This window comes from Bombus bifarius, unplaced genomic scaffold (genome assembly GCF_011952205.1).
Source record: "Bombus bifarius isolate JDL3187 unplaced genomic scaffold, Bbif_JDL3187 scf7180000008288, whole genome shotgun sequence".
NCBI lineage: Eukaryota > Metazoa > Arthropoda > Insecta > Hymenoptera > Apidae > Bombus > Bombus bifarius.
The window spans coordinates 196,672-214,694 of NW_022884571.1; the positions used below are offsets into that span (position 1 = coordinate 196,672).

At 49.4% G+C, this 18,023-nt stretch overlaps 1 protein-coding gene across 1 annotated transcript in view; it reads left to right on the forward strand.

The window, feature by feature from the left end:
- The window catches only part of LOC117212312 (protein dachsous), a 213,225-nt gene extending 195,228 nt beyond the window's left edge, over positions 1-17,997 (forward strand). The window contains exons 9-17 of the mRNA XM_033457011.1: positions 42-708; positions 872-1,222; positions 3,669-3,995; positions 4,081-4,567; positions 7,329-8,274; positions 8,368-8,653; positions 11,760-12,056; positions 14,061-14,517; positions 14,591-17,997. Of these exons, the coding sequence (XP_033312902.1) occupies positions 42-708; positions 872-1,222; positions 3,669-3,995; positions 4,081-4,567; positions 7,329-8,274; positions 8,368-8,653; positions 11,760-12,056; positions 14,061-14,517; positions 14,591-16,919 (6,147 nt within the window). The 3' untranslated portion in view covers positions 16,920-17,997. The remainder of the gene's footprint in view (positions 1-41; positions 709-871; positions 1,223-3,668; positions 3,996-4,080; positions 4,568-7,328; positions 8,275-8,367; positions 8,654-11,759; positions 12,057-14,060; positions 14,518-14,590) is intronic.
- Positions 17,998-18,023: the final 26 nt, after the last annotated feature.

Sequence of the window (18,023 nt, forward strand, 5' to 3'; positions counted from 1 at the left end):
TTACTAATTAGGAAAAAAATCGCGTAACTCGATTCGTTTAGGTACGCGAGGACGCCAGTATCGGACAAGCAGTGGGATCGGTGTCGGGAGCGGGTCCAGCAGGCCGCGTGGCTTTCACTTTGGATTCCCTGACACCCATCAGCGAGTTTCCAGCATTCGATGTGGATCGTAGCTCCGGTCAGCTGGTGGTCGCTCATTCTCTCGACCGCGAAAACGTTAGTGAATACCACCTAGAGATTCGCGCATTGGACACCACGTCGATCGGCAACCCTCAGAGCATCGCCGTCTCGGTGAAGATCGTGATCGAAGACGCAAACGACAATCCACCCCGATGGCCGCAAGATCCGATAACCGTTCGAGTCTCGGAGAAGGCGGTGATCGGTTCTACCATCTACAATTTGACGGCCATCGATTTGGACAGCGGTTTGAACGGCGATCTTAGATACGGTCTGGTGGCCGAATTTCCATCGAGAGGTAGTTTTGCGGTCGATTCGCTGACCGGCGCTCTAACCTTGGCCAGGCCTCTCGACAGGGAGGAAAGAGCCGAGTACATGCTGATCCTGAAGGCGTCCGATCGCGCTCCTCCCGGCGAGCAACTAGCCTCGACCGTGACCGCCAGGATCATCGTGCTCGACCAGAACGACAACGACCCGGTTTTCGTTGCCCCGGAATCGACCAAAGTCGCGGTCACGCCGGACCTCTTACCAGGTGAGTGACTCTCTGCTATGCGATTTAGCTCTTTCAGGCAAGAGCAACGAGTGAGTTTAATCGAATCTTAAACACGTAGAGATGCTTCAGTTTGCCGCGCTAACGCGCAGAGACGGGCGATTCAATTACAAAGCAGCATTATCGTAAATTGGCATCGTTGCAGGGGCGATGCTCGTGAGAGTGGTCGCCGTGGATAAAGACGCAGGTGACAATGGCCGTGTATCGTATGTGATTACATCGGCGAACGAGGAGGCGAGATTCTCGGTGGGTTACGAATCTGGTATAGTGAGCCTGGAGAGGCCGATGGTAAGGTCGACGGAGCTGGAGATTACGGCGAACGATCACGGTTCCCCACCGCGCAAGTCCACTCTCAGGCTGATTCTGACGTTGGCTTCTGGACAGACCAACGGACCTCCTCGGCTACTGCTCGCCAACCCCGTAGCTAGAATTTCAGAAGACCTCCAGGTCGGAGCACCGGTTCTAAACGTCGCCGGTCCTATCATCGCCGATCAGGGTAAGCGTGCACCGCGATCTCTCTCAAAGAGTTATCGTGGACCGGCGAACCGCGAGCGCGCGGATCGTCAAGATCGCGATTCTCGATTCCATTTTATTCCCATTAAATACGCGAAATAAAACTCGCGTTGGGTTTACAACCGGTCAGTTTATTGATAAATATCCGCCGATGCTCGTATATCATTCGCGAAAGATGATCAGATAGAACCGTGTATATTCGGTTAACGCTTGCAAGGATAATGCGAAGGGACAAAGCTGAACTCGGCTGCCTCGAAACTTATCGATCTCTTTCGCGTACACGCACACACCGCCGTTGTACGACAAGGATGCACGGGAGGACCAAAAATGGGGCTCTCGCGCGGCTATCCTTTTAGGTGTTCCGCGAGCGTCCTTATTGTTTCGGTGGTGCGTCGCTGCATAAAGTGCGACGGAACAGGAGGGGCTGTCAATTTAGCGCTCCCTATACCAGCAGAAGGTGAAATTACATTCTGCTATCTTGTCCCGGCTTGTGCCCTCTCTTCTCTCGTATCTCTTTCCATCCCTTCTTCTACGTTCTGCTCCACGGATTTTCGAGTTTGGCTGTCGCCGCGCGCCAGCGTTTGCGCAGTTATGTGCCACCTACATGTCGGACTGCCAGAAAGGAATATAACCGCTGCGAATGGCCACTCCTGCTAATAGGAAAGCTCTGCTATGAAAATACCACGAATAATTGCCTCGAATCTGGCTGGTACCGGACATTATAGTAAATTCAGCGAAACGACTCTCGGTCTGGCTCCCTCCTGTTCGAAAGTGCGTTCCATCCGCGTGCTACGTCTGCGCGATACTCTCCCTCTCTCTCCCCCTCTCTCACACCATTCTCTCTTCTCCCACAATATGGTTGCTTGCCGCCACGTTAAAAGCTCCTCGGAGAATTCCGCCGATGAGAAAATTTCATCCTCGTAGATAGAGGTTCGACGGTGTGCGTTAGGTGACCGCGCTCCTTGGTGCTCCGCTTTCCTCTTGAGTCCTCCGCGTTGCCTTTTCTCCACCTTCAGTTCCGGCCGCCACTTTTCGAATAGAAAAACGGACCGTAAAGCAGATGAGACAGAGCACGAGCATAATGATCACTAAAAGCGTGCGCAGAAAATCTACTAGATATTCTCGGTCTCGTAGCAAAACATTCTGTGCGACCGACAATATGGTATATCGCTCGTTTTGCGCTTATCTAGACCGGTGCCCGTGTATCAGACGAGCGCATTAGCGCGCCCTGCACAACTTGCAAAGGGTTCCGCGTCCCTATGAGATACCCCGAAGGACGAGGTTGCTGTTAGGGGTCCGGAACCGCTAGCGAGCCACCGCGCCGCATCGCAGCAGGGAGGGCGGATGAAAAGGAAGAACGAAAGGGGACAGGGCGAAACAATGGCCGCGTATATCATCGTGCCGCCAGCTTGCCGCAGTACGCATAGGCAAATCACCGGTTCCAACCAACACCGACACCCTCGTACGTGCGGCACGAGCGTGTGCGTGTCGTCACCGTAACTACCGTTCTGCTGCGTCTACGAATACGGAATACACACGAGACCCGGCCAAATGCTCTTCTGGCCACGTTCACGATACGAGAGAGAAATACCGAACGATCGCTAGTGCGTCTCTTTGTTCTATGTTAGCTAAAAGTATTGCCGCGGTAGTTTAATGCGCATCGTCCTTCGGAATTTGTGTATAATAACGAATGCATTAAACTCTGGCTTCCACCGGAAGACGTCACTCCTTCGAGTGAAAACGATGACCACGCGAATGGAATATTCCGTACTCGGATTTGTCGTAAAATTCTTTCGTCTCGACACACTTTTGATTGTTTTCCTTGTATACGGCCAAACGCGACCACCGGTAGGTATTCCTTGAAACGATATTCTTCCTATCCGACCGCGTTTCGCGGATCGTGCCCGCCTAAATCTCGATTTTCTCTCGTATAAATTTTGCAAGCATCCGTAGTTTCGCGGTCGTAACGCGTTGAGTATAATTGTTGCGGGGCTAAGATCCTTTGCTTTTTATCTCCTTCTTCTCTCTTGTTATTTCCCATTCACTCCTGGTTTCGATCCGTGTCCGGTAATCGAAAGAACAAAGCTATTTCGCGAATCGAATTTGCTTGGTATATTTTCAGGAATTTACGAAGCTTATCGCCTCGCGCTACGTGTCGATCTCCGACCAAGGGATTCGATCGCTTTCGCTTTAAAGGCACACATTTACGTATGCAAACTGACCAATAATTTCAGATTTTCGGAAAGGATCCGACAGGATAATGGTCTTGCGAGGAAACGAGTCTCGGTCGCGTGGTCCTAATTTCTTGTAACGTGCTTCGGTTGACCGTAACTTCAAAAAAAAGAGCTTAATTTTATTCCACGCGTTGAATATCTATCGATGAAAATATCGACTGGAACGTTGACGAAGGTTTTGATATGATTGCGCAGGTAACGTCAGCTTCAGTATTCCAAGCAATCTGGCCGCGGACAAATTCTCCGTTACACCGAACGGTCTAGTGACCCTGCGTGGACCTCTGAATCGCGAGGAAGTGTCCCACTATTCCGTTCCGATTTTAGCGAGGTCCAGCAAATTGTTGGATATTAGCACGCTCGAAGTTTTAGTCATGGATGAAAACGACAACAGCCCCGAATTTCGACCAGGTTCCTGTTACACGCTCGCCGTACCCGAGAACCAAGGGACTTCCGTGATTCACACGATCGCTGCGGCTGATCTCGACGAGGGAAAAAATGGGGAAATTTATTATAGTATCGTAGGTAAGACGCTTCGAGGTTCCACCTACTGTTTCCCTTCGTCCATCTATGCATACATACAAGCTTCATTGTTCTGGTGGCTTTTTAGGTGGTAACATTGGCGCAAAGTTCATCCTGGACTCCATAACCGGAATGTTGTCGATGTCGAATCTAGATCGGGAAGCGGTATCCAAGTACATCCTGACGATTTCAGCCAAGGACAAAGGTCGGCCCAGCTTGGAGACACGATGTAACTTAACCGTAATCGTGCTGGACGTGAACGACAACGCTCCATCATTCGTTCAGAATCAGTATACCGAATCGAGACCTCGAGGGCCTGTTCCAAGCTCCGAGTATCCCGGATTCGCTTTGTCCAACGGTTTCTCGTATGGATCTTCCAATTACCCGACAAACTATTATCCTAGCAAGTACGTGGCAACTATTTCCGAGGATGTGGCACCAGATTCTAGCGTCATGTCCGTGAGAGCGACGGATCCGGATCAAGGAGTGAATGGAAAAATCACCTACGCCATCGGCGAAGAAACGAGCTGGCTATTCAGAGTTGACAACCTAACGGGCGTCATTACAACTGCTGGGTGAGTAACCGACTATCCTCTATCTTTAACTATCACAACCGAACGAAGACTTTTTTTCACTCAGTCTTTATCCGAGAACAATGTTCTCACTGAGCTTTTGGTGATCTCGTCCTAGTCTCTTTACGTACGTCTTGTCCCTTCTCCCACATTGAATTCTTTCTTTCGCGAGCTCTTCCAGCAAACTAATTTCATCCTGGCGTTAATTACTGCGCAATCTTTATTGCGGGTGAGATTAGGATCGCCGGTGGGATATTACGTCGGTACTGTCATCATAAAACGAGGAGTAGACGCATGGGAGGAGCGGGTAAAATACAGAAATGAAAAAAACCATCGGACAAGAAATTGGTAGAGATGGAAGGAGGTGGAAGGTCTAGGAACCTTGTAGAATTATAAAGTCAGTCGATGCGACTCGCGAACGATGCACTGTGGTCGATTAGTTGATTCCATATGCATAACCCGTCGGCACGGATCAACGTGTTCTTCCTTCTCCTGTCTCCTTTCTTCGCCCGCATCTCCCTTCCCGTCCTTCTCTTCTGTGCCCTTCTGCCCTTTGCGATTATGCGCGCAATAAACTCGTATCGCGAGACGTCGTTAAATCTCCAGTCCTTCCGTAGCTTCCGTTCTATCAAGGTCGAACACTGTTGATTAAATTTCACCGAGGGTCTCACGAACTCCGATCTCGTCACCATTCGAATCTTGCCGCGTTATTACTCGCGTAATCCCCAGCGAAACGGAAGCTTCTATATTTTTGTTAGTTCGTTCGTCGAAACGACATCGAATGGTACCGGCCGTGCTGGTTCCGTTTTCGATAGAGACGCAGACGAGTACGTAGGATCGTTGAAGAGAGACAAAAATTAGAAGGAGGAGTAGAAGAAGAGGAAGGCAAAAAAGAAAAAGAACGAGGAAGGAAGAAAAAAGGAAAGACAAACAAGCAGCAAACCGAGAAATAGGGAGATCTATAGGATGAAGGGTGTCGGTAGTCGGGAGGAGGCACGCAGAAGCGTACTTTTGCCGCGCGACAGCCGTGTGTCATTTCAGCGGGGCACCATGTGGCATTTCAATGCATTATTTCAGCCGGCAAAAAGCCTGATATGCAAAACCAGATCCCGGTCGGGCCACTCTTTCGCGATCTCTGTCTGCGACTCTTTCTCCGTCCCTTTTTCCTCCCACCACTTGTTCGGACGAACTTTCTTTCTCCGTCGTTCGCTCCGCGGCTGCTGCCGGCGCTCGTTCCTCTTCCCAATCGGTAGTCACCAACCGCGTGGTTGTATCGCGTTGTTGTTGGTATTGTTGCTATTGCTGTTACCTCGACGGCCCGAGCGGGTTTAGCAGCGCGGAGGTTCGCTACGAGTAGGTGTATAAAAGTTCTCCCCATGTCCATTCCCAGGACCACCCGGAAGAGATGGGATTGATAACTAACTTGAATAGGAACGACGATTCGGTATCGATAACGTTGCGCTCGGACGATTAATCGAACCATAGCGGTACGAATCCTGTGAACATCGATGCGACATCATCCTAGCGGAGGTGATGATTTTCAAACAGAAGCGATTCGAAGAATATTATCTCGCATCTAGACGGTGTAAATAAAAATAGCCGCGCTCGTATAATCGCACGGTGCGACGGTCAGCAGCGAGAGTCGACTCTCGGCTCTGCTCGGTTAAATCGTAAATAACCGCGTCGATTTTGCGCGCTACCGGCGCACGATTATTATTCCACGCTCGTTAAAGGTTATTACGTGCACATACGAAGCAGGCAGCGTATACGCGGCAAAGACATTGTCGAGCTCAGCCGGTGCTTATTGCCGGCCCGCGAATTCGCAAGGTTCGCGTGACTTTTCCAAGCGGCTAATAAAGACAAAGTCCAGCGATACGATAAATTACCCCTGACTCGCTTTATCGCTGCTATCTGACCGGGATTCTAGAAAAAATACCCGACAATTGAATGTTACTCGTTAAACGGTTACTTTCAATGGGAACAAATTATGCATTCGAGCCGTGGGTCGAGCGAAAAATTTGCCACGATAGTATAATTAGATTAGAATTAACATGCGCGATAAAGACGTCGCGCCGTTTGGTTTCACGGATGTATCGAAGCAGGAGAGCAATACCTCCTAGCGAGTAAATTCTAGATAGCGGCAAAAGTGCCGGCCAAAGGGAAAAAGATGTTTAAAAACGCGCTGAACTATTCAGTTGAGGAGGCGTAGAAATCCGGAAAAGGAGGGAGAGAGTTGGAGCCCTAAGTCGATATAGCGATTTCTCGAGGCGTATAGCTCACGAGGACGGGGACGCTAAATTCGCTCAGTGGTAACGGCGAAAAAACAGCCAACCTTCCCCGGCTTTCGCGCGATTTAAGACACGAAACGGCGACCAGCGAGCCGCCATGGAGGATCCGCAGAGTTATGGTAATGGCGGACGTGGATTACACAAGATCGCTGTGCACGATTAAGGCTTCCGTCAGACAAACAAGCTATCCGCCGTCGCGCTACGCTGCGCTGCCACCTTCCGCCTTAAATCCGGCCCGTTCTCCTGGTTCGAACAATCGTCTATTGACCGGTAAATCAGAATTAAAGATGCATCTGATGCGCAGGGGAAACGAGCTCTGAACCGAACGTAATTTTCGCCAGTCGCTAATGTAACCGAGCTTTCCGGCTTGTCCGTCCCGCCAAAAAATTCTTCCTTTCCCTTTTGTCCATAATTATCGCGAATTTTCGCCACTCGTTCAATCCATCGAATGTCTCTAGCCCGATTGTTTTCCGCAGCCCCTTGGATCGCGAACGCCAAAGTTCCTACAACTTCGTGGTGGTAGCTACGGACAGCGGCAAGTACGACGCCAGGAGTACCACGATCCCGGTCGAGATTCGAGTGAGCGACGTCAACGATAATGCCCCTGTCTTCGACGAGTATCCCTTTCGTGCCCGCGTGTCGATCGGCACTCAGCCAGAGAAGAACATTCTGCGAGTAGTGGCGACCGACGCCGACGACGGTCCCAATGGAGAAGTGGTCTACTCCTTTCTGCACGAGCAAGAGAAGCCTAAATTCAGGATACACCCAAGCACAGGTGCCGTTACTGCGGCGTTATCTCTGTCGCAGGATAACGGCAAGACGTATCACTTGGAGGTGCTGGCCAGGGACAAAGGAAATCCACCGAAAAGCACTCGAGGATTGATCGAACTTCAAGTCGGGGATCTCGCCGACTTGGCGCCAGTGTTGAAATTTCAAAACGAGTCGTACGAAGTTGTTATTCAGGAAAATTCTGCGGCTGGCACCGAAGTGGTCCAAGTCTCGGCCGTTCGGTCGGACGGTAGAAGGCAACACGTTTCTTACTCCCTTGGATCGGGCAACGACTTTGGCACGTTCACCATCGACGAGGATACCGGGTTGTTGCGCGTGAATGATCCCTCTAGGTTGGACGCGGAATTGTGGACCGATATGAGGGTGAAACCTGTGGAAGAACAAACCGATGACAGTCGAACGAATTCATGGGGTAGATCTCTGGAAGGACAGCAATCCAAGGAGAAACCTAGAGAAAGTTCGCAGCATGTGCTCGCTGTAGCTGCTAGAACCAGCGGTCCCGATCCCTTGGAAGCATACGTGAAGGTTGTAGTCAAAGTGTCCGACGTCAACGACAATCCACCGATCTTCACTCAAACACAGTACTCGGCAACGGTCCTGGAAGGCAACGTCAAAGGAGACTTTGTCGTCAAGGTAAAAATATAACGTCGATATGTTAACAATAATTTAAAGTTTCCACTAGCTTGTAAGCCAGAGGCGTATAATACGCGTGTTTCGTTTGCATAGCTTTCGGCCAGCGATGCGGACCAAGGGATGAACAGCAGAATCTTGTATCATATCGTCGACGGTAATCCGGACAATGCGTTCACCATCAGTCCACCGTACAGCGGCATAGTTCGAACCAATATCGTCCTCGATCGTGAAATACGAGAGAAATATAGACTAACGATAATCGCGACGGACCAAGGAAATCCTCAGTTGACCGGAACGGCTGCTCTCAGCGTCCGCGTGATCGATATCAACGACAATCAACCGACTTTTCCAGAGCACAGTATCATCTCCGTTTCCGAAGGTAAGCCACGTTAATTATCACTAACGACGCTATATTAAGGTCAGAAGGATAGCGAAAGATAGAATATAAATGTCATTGAGTTAATTATGCCGGTCGTATAGTTCAATTATGGCGTTTATTCTTCTCAGTGTACGGTCGAGGCGAAGGTTAATCACCGATTATTTGTCTCATCTGGTCGCGATCGTGCGCGAACAAATTACGGGCAAACACGAATACGCGTACACCTCCTTAATTTCGGCTTAATTGCGGCCGGCAATTAGCTCCCTCACGACCAACACGGCGTTGGTCAATAACTCCAGAACCAGGCGCTCTTCGAAAAGAACGATCGAATTTTCATATTCGTTTACTATCCTATTTTACGTGGAATTCGTTAGCATCGATTCGCTCGAGTTCTAAACGACTTTGTTGAAAGATCGGTTGGTCGAAAGTAGAAAGAGATGTTTCCGCGTGGCAAAGCCGAGTGTATCTTGTGAGAGGCGAAACGCTCGAGAACGCAAGTGTACGAAAGAGAAAAAGAGATGGGATCAAAGAAAGGGAAAAGTAAGAGCAATGGAAAAAAAAGGGACACGAATACCAGAGGTAGGAGTGCATACTACTCTCAAAGTATAAAGTTAAGTGGGAAAGGATTTATGCCGGCATTAAAGTCCAACTGTTCGGAACAATCTGCATAACTTAGGCGAGGCTGCGAACGCCTGTTTGAATAATTCGCGGTCTTCGTTCTTCCTGTTGTTCCACGCTGTTTGTCCTTCACATTCGTTTCATATTGCTCCTCATTGACAGATACGATTCAATGAAACGGCACCGAGCGAAGGTGGCCTCCAGTTTAACGCGTAAACACCAGGCTTCGCGCTGCTACCTTTTCGAGCAGACCTGCTTTTTCGCTGGAGTAACGATCAAAATGTTAAAAAACATGGCATGAAAGAAGGCGATAGACTGTAAAAAATAGATGAACAGGCGATATGTAAAAGTAATTGATCAGAGCTACACGTAGAACAATTTTCTAATAGTCCAGTACGATATCTTTTTCTCTGCGCTTTCTGCCGTCTTCGGACGACGAGATTTAAACGCGCTTCGTATTCTTCACTTCGTTCTCTTGTGCCTCTCATCCTTCCGCTCTTAGTATATGGGAGTACTTCCCCTTCTCCTGCTCCTGTTCTTCTTTTCTTCTTTCGTCCACGTTTTTGTTGTATTCTTTTTGATTGTTCGTTGTTTTTTCTTATCTTATCGGTCTTTCTTTTGGTTTTTACTGTATATTTTTAAGGTTCAACGCAAAACAACGTGCGCTCTCACGCGAACGGAATAACGTGAGATCGCTATCTACTTTGTATCATCGTAAAACTTGAACGCGCTGTAAACCAGACTACTACATAGCAGCCCTATTGAGGATGCAGCATTCGATAGAATTTAAATAGCGCAATCGCGTAACGTGTTAAATATGCAGAAACGTGGCAGCCTTTTTACGTGCTTATTATCACCTCAAAGATTTGACTACGTATCCCTTCGACAATGACGTGGGAGGCCTCGACGAAGGTCTCTACGCCCGTTGCGATGCGATCGATTGCGAAAAATTTGGTCGTGGCATAAAGTAATCGATGAAATCGAGGACACGATTACTTCATTGAACCGCGCGCTGATAAAAAACGATCTCGTAGTCGGGTCCGTTCATATTTTAGCGAAGCGCATGATAATTGTTTTTAATTATCCCGGTGAACGTGGCGTATGTAATTATCGTTCAGCCTAAAACGAGAGGTGCGGTTCGCCGATGTTTGATAGCCCACGCCTTTGTTCCTGAAGGGCCTTCCTTCGCGTCCGCTAGATGGGAACACGTACGCGGCTGCACACGTACACGTGTATCCAAAGGAGGATTTAATCGACAGCATCGATCGTATCGGTTCCGAAAGTGGCACTGACACGAGAAATCGAAACAATGGTAGACCACCGACGAGCGCATTTTCCGTACAAGGAGCACATCGCCGACATCGTATTCGTATTTACGTAGCCAATCCGCGAATACCGAGGACCTCCGGTAATCAGAATTACCGCGATATAACTTACGGAGATCGAGTAGTACCCGATGTGAATTTATATATTTCGCGAGCAACGAGTTTTACCACGTGCTGGTTGCCTGCTCTCTCAGCCTGTTTCTTGGAATATCGCGGGCTTGAAGAGAGAAACGGAAACGCGGACGAGAACATCCACCGATAGAGAGATCTTTGTTTCGACTTCCGTGGCATGACGCGCGGCGTGGCGGAGGAACACTACCGGCATGGCGCGGCGCGGACCTCGTACAGTGCGAGCCACGCGTTCATTCAGGGCCGTGGCCGCTCTCGAAACCGATTTACACGACTTTAACGATCACCCGTGAAATTTACGAGCGAACGCTGCCGCGTGCCAACTAGTCCCCGAGTCATTCGGACGCGTCACTTCATCGGAAAATAATTCCTTTATCGTCGCGTGTATCGCTCTGCTCGTCCTTCATCTCTGTCCAGTCTCTGTCGTTTCGCGAAATTCTATTTTAAACGTTATCGTTCCTCACAGTAACGACGATACTTTTGTTTGGTGGTACGATTTCTAATATCCAGTGGCCGCTCGTAGAGATATCTCTCTCACAATTTGCTCACGGCAAACTGCAGATTATCGCCTACGATCCGCAGACCGAATCTTCGCCGAGCGTTCTTCTTAGCACCAGCGAGATAGAGAGAGCCGATAAGTAAGGATTCAATGCATTTTAAACGCGACTCCCTCGAACTGTCTTTAACTTCGCGGAAGAGCTCGGTCTGGCTCGGCCGAGATTGCAACACCGCTCTATATATATATAATACTCTGTATACGTATCGCACATGATCGTCTGGCGGTGACAAAGTGGCTTCTGGCCGAAAATAAAAAGATCAAGGGAAGCGGGTTGGCCCGTATAACGACGCCATTCATCAGTAACAACGGAGTCTGGCATTGTACCACGATGAACTGGCTGCCATTCGATGTTCCAGTTAAATGGTTCATCAAGAGCGGACGTTCTGTGTCGCTCGACGAACTTAACGCTATTTTCCTCCCGATTTCAGTAAAATTCTAACGAGTTGAATTTCATTTGCGATATGTTTTGCGTTAGGTACCGCTGTTGGCACCGTCTTAACCACCATCACGGCGAACGACGTGGACAGTTCCCCGGCTCTGACCTATCGATTTGGTAACGTGACCAGTCCAGGTCCTTTCAGTATCGATAGATACGGAGGCAAGGTCGTTCTCCGAAGACGTTTGGATGCCGAAACACGGTCGGAATACAGCTTGCAAGTTATCGCCAGCGACGGTGTTCACGAGGCGACCACGGACTTGATAGTTCGTGTCATGGATCTCAACGACAACGCTCCACGGTTCCAGCAATCCGCTTACATCGCCACGCTGCCTGGTAAGTAATTTTCGTGGCCGTTTTCTTCGAATCCGCGAATCGTTTGCCACATACCGTACCAACCTGGTCGGAGAGTTTCCTGCGAAGCGAAGGTAGTAGACTCGTGTGAACGTTGAAGGAGAAGAGATCGCAGTGAACTGTACATAGCTACGAGTTGCAACCTATTCGGTCGATATTCCGTCGAAGGAATAGCGGCGAAAGGGGCTCGAAGAAACGAGGGAAAGGGAGAGAAAGATGTCGAGGGGGACGACGACGGCCCGAGGCAAGTCTCTCGGCGCGAAATAAACGTGAGTTTAAAAACTGGTTTTTAGTAGACACACGTTGTCTTGTTGCCCGTGTTCCAAACTCGAATTGACACCGCGCCAAGATAAAGCGCGGAAAAGAGAAGCGAAGAGAACGGAAGAAGCCGGACGAGGGGGGACGAGCATCGAAAACGACGAAAAGGAAAGGAGAATGGAAGGATGAAGGAGAGGATCGATGAAAAGCTAGCTACTCGAACGCCGAAGGGAGCACACAGCGAGCAGAGAATAGAGAGGGAGAAAGGGGGTCGGGTGAAAAGGAATGGCAAAGACGGCATGGAGAAGGGACGAAGGGGGAGGGGAAGGGAGATGGAGAGGAAGCAGAAGGGAGACGAGGAGAATTGCGAACGCCTCGCACATAAATAAACGCGAGGACACCGTTTGCGAGGCAGCCGAAAAGCCGCCTTCGTTGCAACCGCCGGCCGAGATCGCCGGCTTCGAAGACTCTCGAAACTTATTAAAAATACATAGGCCCGCGCCTAATGGTGCATTTGGGTGGGCGGCAGAGGGGTGACAGGGGAGGCTGGATTGGCAGGAGGTGGACGTGGAAAGAGTTGAAAGGGGGGAGCTCCGATGGTGACTGCCTCGCGAATTTGCATCTCTCTTTTCGTCTCCTCTCGGGCTTCGCCGCGTAGATTCGTAAATAGAGTGGGAAAGTCAAGAGTGACGTTTTAAAAAATACTCTCCTCCGCAATTGATCGATGACGCCGCTTCTAGTAGGGCTATTTTGTCGCGGGATTTCCAGAGAATAGGCGAGCAAGGTTTAATTTTCTCGCTGACACTCTTTCCGATCTCTCACTAGGGAGGAATCGTGCGCAGATCATTTATATCGTGATAAACGAACGAGGAAGACGGGTTAATCTGGCGATTATCAAAATCGTATTAAACTGTCCGGGGAAGGCAGGATATATTCCGAAAAGAAGGTGGGATTAATGAAGCTCGGCCAGTAATAAGAATTCGTCCCACTGCAAATCGTGATGCGAACACGCATACTCCACGGTCATACGCGTCTCGCAATAATTATAGAGTACCTGTCACTTCTCGGTTCAAATTCCCTTTCCTCCGAGGTCGTCCTACCTCCTCACCTCGGACATCCCCAAGGGGGTGCGCGTTCACCAAGTTTTATTTCAGCCTCCCCTCCTCTCCGCCTTTCTTTCTCTCTCCTGTTTCATTCCAGCTTTCTTCTTTATCTTCCTTTTTCGCTTTAGGTTGCAACTTGGCACATTAATGCCGAGTTATCCGACGATTTGAAACGCATCGAAATGATTTTTGTAGCTGCGGAGCTGCTCCATCCTGCTGGCCCCACGGCTCGCCCGAGCGATTTATATAACTGGTTATTATTTCATACTTCCGTTCAGCCCGATGTCAGGACGGCTTATCCTCCTCCTTTACCAAGAAAAGAAAGAACTTAGTTGGTGGTGGCGGTGGTGCTGCTCGAGGACGTGGTACCTCCAACAAAAAGAGGTGGAGAGGGTACTTGACCTCGCGCCCATGATCCCTCGATCTTTGTCCCGCGCGCTTTTTCAAGTATACTCTCCCGAAGCGACCGACGATCGATTCCCAATACGTCGGTGCAAATACTTAGCTTTTTTCATCTACATTCCGCTTTATCGTACTCTCGATATAGGGAAACTTCGTACGGTTGCCTACGATCGATAGCTCTTCTCTCTTTCTCACTTTCGTCATTCTTTTCTTGTCGTTGCAGAAGGACGAGGGGACTTGCAAGAAATTCTGACGGTAAACGCGACCGACGACGACCTTACAGAGGACAACAGTCGAGTACGATATTATCTGCTGAAAGCTACCAAAGGTTTCTCAGTGCATCCCGCAACCGGCGTTCTGACGGTTAATCGTACCGCGATACCAAGACCTTTGCCCAAAGAGGTGGAGTTGGCCATCGTAGCGGAAGATTACGGTAAGCCACCGGCCTCGTCCATATGTTCCGTCGTCGTGCGATTGAGCAGCTTGAAGAGCAGCTTGCCCGGCAAAGAGTACAAGGTCACTGCGAAAGAAAATACGTTGAAGGGCACCACTTTGATGAGATTGTCCGACGTGGACCTTTTGGACGGCGCTATCGTTGCCGGCGATGACAGCGGAACGTTCGAAATATCCAGAGGCAAATTGATTCTCTCCAGAACGCTCGACAGAGAAACGAAAGACAAGTAAGCACGATCGATTTTTAACGTTTTCGTAGGAATTCCAATTTGGCACTAACGAGGGTTATGAATTTTTCAGATACGTTTTACGACTAGGCTCCAAGAACGAAAACATGACAACCGGGTCGCTGGTAGGAGACGAACCTGTTACGGTAATCATTACGGTGGAAGATGTGAACGATAATTACCCTCGTTTCTTGGAGGATCTTCATCAAGTATCGATCAAAGAGAACGCAGTACGCGGTACCACGGTGGCCATGTTGCGCGCCAAGGACGACGATCTGGCTGGCAGCGTGGCTGCGAATTTAGCGTACGAAATTACTTCCGGTAACGACGGTGGCCTGTTTCGCGTGGACAAAACCACCGGCGCTGTTCAAGTAAACGCAACCTTGGACTGCGATCTCGAACCAGACATTCACAATCTAGTGGTCATGGCGTGCGACAGCGATCCAGTTTCTCCTCTGTGCGCTTTGACGAGGCTTCGTATTCACCTGGAAGACGTGAACGACAATTCACCCAAGTTCCCAGTCTCTGAATACCTGGAATTTGTCGGAGAGAACGAACCGATCGGGACGATCGTGTTTTCCGCGCGAGCGTCGGACTTGGATCGCGGTATATTTGGATCTTTGAACTACTCCATAGTATCTGCCGCGGCAACCGGATTTTCCGATATCGACGATAGCTGGAAATTGTTCGCTGTAGATGGAAAATCCGGCACAGTGACGACGCGCGCTGTCTTTGATTATGAGCTGCGAAACAGATACGCGTTCACTCTACGAGCAACCGATACAGGTGGCCGAACGGCAGCCGTCAGAGTCCGAGTGGAGATCGAATCCAGGGATGAATTTTACCCTCAATTCACAGAAAGAATGTACAGATTCGGTATTAAAAACGGAGCTCAGGTGATCCCCGGAACGGTGATCGGTCATGTAACAGCAACAGATCGAGACAAAGGTCCCGACGGACGAGTCGTTTATCAACTGACCTCGCAACACCCTTATTTCAAACTGAATCGCACCACAGGCGCGCTGATTGTAAAGCAGAAGCTGGTGCACATTGATATGGACGTGGAGGAATCGTCGAGGTTAGTGGTCAGTGCCAGTTCCGGTAGACAGGGCTCTTTGTCGAACATGACAGTGGTAGAAATCACTTTGACGGATGATAGCGACGTGAACGAAGCTAGAGGCGCCACAGCTTTGGCTACCCCGAACGATGTTGGGTCTAACATGGCAGTCGCAGCGACTGGGGGTCTAGCCGATTGGGCGTTAGGTTTATTAATCGCTTTGCTTTTGTTGGTTATCGTCTTTGGTGCTATTTTCCTCTATCTTCATCTTCGAAATCGAAGGCATAAGAAACCGGGCACGAAACCGAGTTTAAACGGTGAGAGCAATGCCACTGCGTCCAATAGCTACGTGGATCCGAGCGCCTTCGATACTATACCGATTAGAAGCGTTGCCGGGGTGGGTGCAGGAGGAAACGGAGGCTCTGGGAACGGCAATGGTGGAAGCGGCGCTGCTTCCTGTCAATTTGCACCCCCCAAGTACGATGAGATACCACCGTATGGTACCTCTGGTCAATCCGGGCAGCAACAGGCGACTTCGGAATTGTCCGGCAGCGACCAGTCCGGCTCGTCTGGCAGAGGCTCGGCCGAGGACGACGGAGAAGACGAAGAGATTCGAATGATCAACGAAGGCCAACAGACTGGAGACTCGGCTAGTGATCTCTCGGTTCACAATACTCAGGAATATTTAGCCAGGTTAGGCATCGTCGACCCTCCGGCTGGTACTCCGAGAAGACCGCCTGAAGCGCTGCCTCTCGATAGCTTACACTTGTTCGAGGACGAGGCCGCCACCGAAGCCGATATCGCCACCTTGATTTATGGGAAAATCGGGGAACCTGGAAGGCCGATGTCGGGTTTAGAAGTTCCTGGAGGTCCATCGATGAACGGATCCCTAAGTTCCATCGTTCATAGCGAGGAGGAACTGACTGGATCGTACAATTGGGACTATCTGCTGGATTGGGGTCCTCATTATCAACCACTTGCTCACGTGTTCAGCGAAATCGCCAGGCTGAAAGACGACGCTGCTAGCGTTCAAAGCGGAAATTCAGGAAGCAGCGGCAAGACCAAGTCTGTACATAAAGCCCCGCCCCCGCCATTGCTCACTTCCGTTGCTCCTAGGTCGTTGGCGGCTCCCGCGTTAGCCAGGGGCATTCTTCCAAGATCTCCGATCAGCCACGATGCTTCCACTTTCCCATCGGCGGCCCTTAGCCCGAGTTTTTCTCCGTCCTTATCTCCTCTCGCCACCAGAAGTCCTAGTATCAGTCCTTTGGTGCCACCTGCCACTCAAAGGTCCGGTCAAAGTGCCAATAGAGGTATTCCAGTTACCGACGCTGAATTAAGGATCTAACGGTATATCGAAATCATAGTCGCGTTGCGTCAGATATTAGTATTAGTCCCGTTATATCTTGGATCCGGTATCGCGTATATTCGATAGCGTCGATTCGAAAATTGCGAGTTATATTTTAGAGAATGTTTTAATCGGAGTTTATCGCGTTGAAAGCGTCGTTAGCGTATACCCGATTTCGTGTGATTGCAGTATGAGCGCAGTGTGTATAAAATAGAGACTTTAAGTTGACTGACCTTCGACGAGATTCTCGAAGGTGCCAAAGTGCACATTTTTTTATTTCCGCCGTGATAGTCACGAACGCCTCTTTTACGCGTCTAGTTGTAGAATCGAAACGAACGTTTGTAGATAATCCCGTATTCTCGTACTCGCGCAACGATCCTAACGTATAGAACGTATGACCTGCGGAAAAGAGGCGATTGCGCGATATTTTTTTAAGCACAGATGTACGACTGTTACTTGCCGTTTCGATCGTCGGTCGATCGATAGTTAAAATAATACTCGTTTGTTTGTACATAGAGGAGTCCGAAATGGGCCGCGTAATCGTTAAGCAATCGTGTAAATAATACTCATGCGAAAAAACAAGAAAAAATTGACCATTACGCCTTATAATCAAAAGATAGACTCGATAGCGCACCGATAGTCTCGATTCGAAGTCCGTGTCTTCGTGCCATGCCCGTTGAAACGCGCGGCTGTACAGTCACCTTAATTTCGTTAGAGACCGAGACGAATCGGTCGATCGCTCGAACGAACGTTTCCTCGAGCATGGCGATATCAACGGATTGAAAATGCGTCGACACGAGCGAACTGATCGATCCGATATTCGTGCTCGCGCAACTCCGGAGATACCTTTTCATGCCCCGTTTCATTTCTACTTTGTGCTGGTCTTCCAATTGGAATTTCGATGTAACGGAAGACGACAACGTTTTTCTCAGCCAGGTATATATATACATAAAAATATTAGGAAATAGGTATGTCATATTTTGTATAAAAAAAAACAACTCTTTGTACAAAGACTCTTCTGTGAGCCCAGGATTCACTTGACGGTGAATTTTAAATAAATGAATTTTTTAGGAATCTATCGGATTTCTGTTTACAAACCCTATA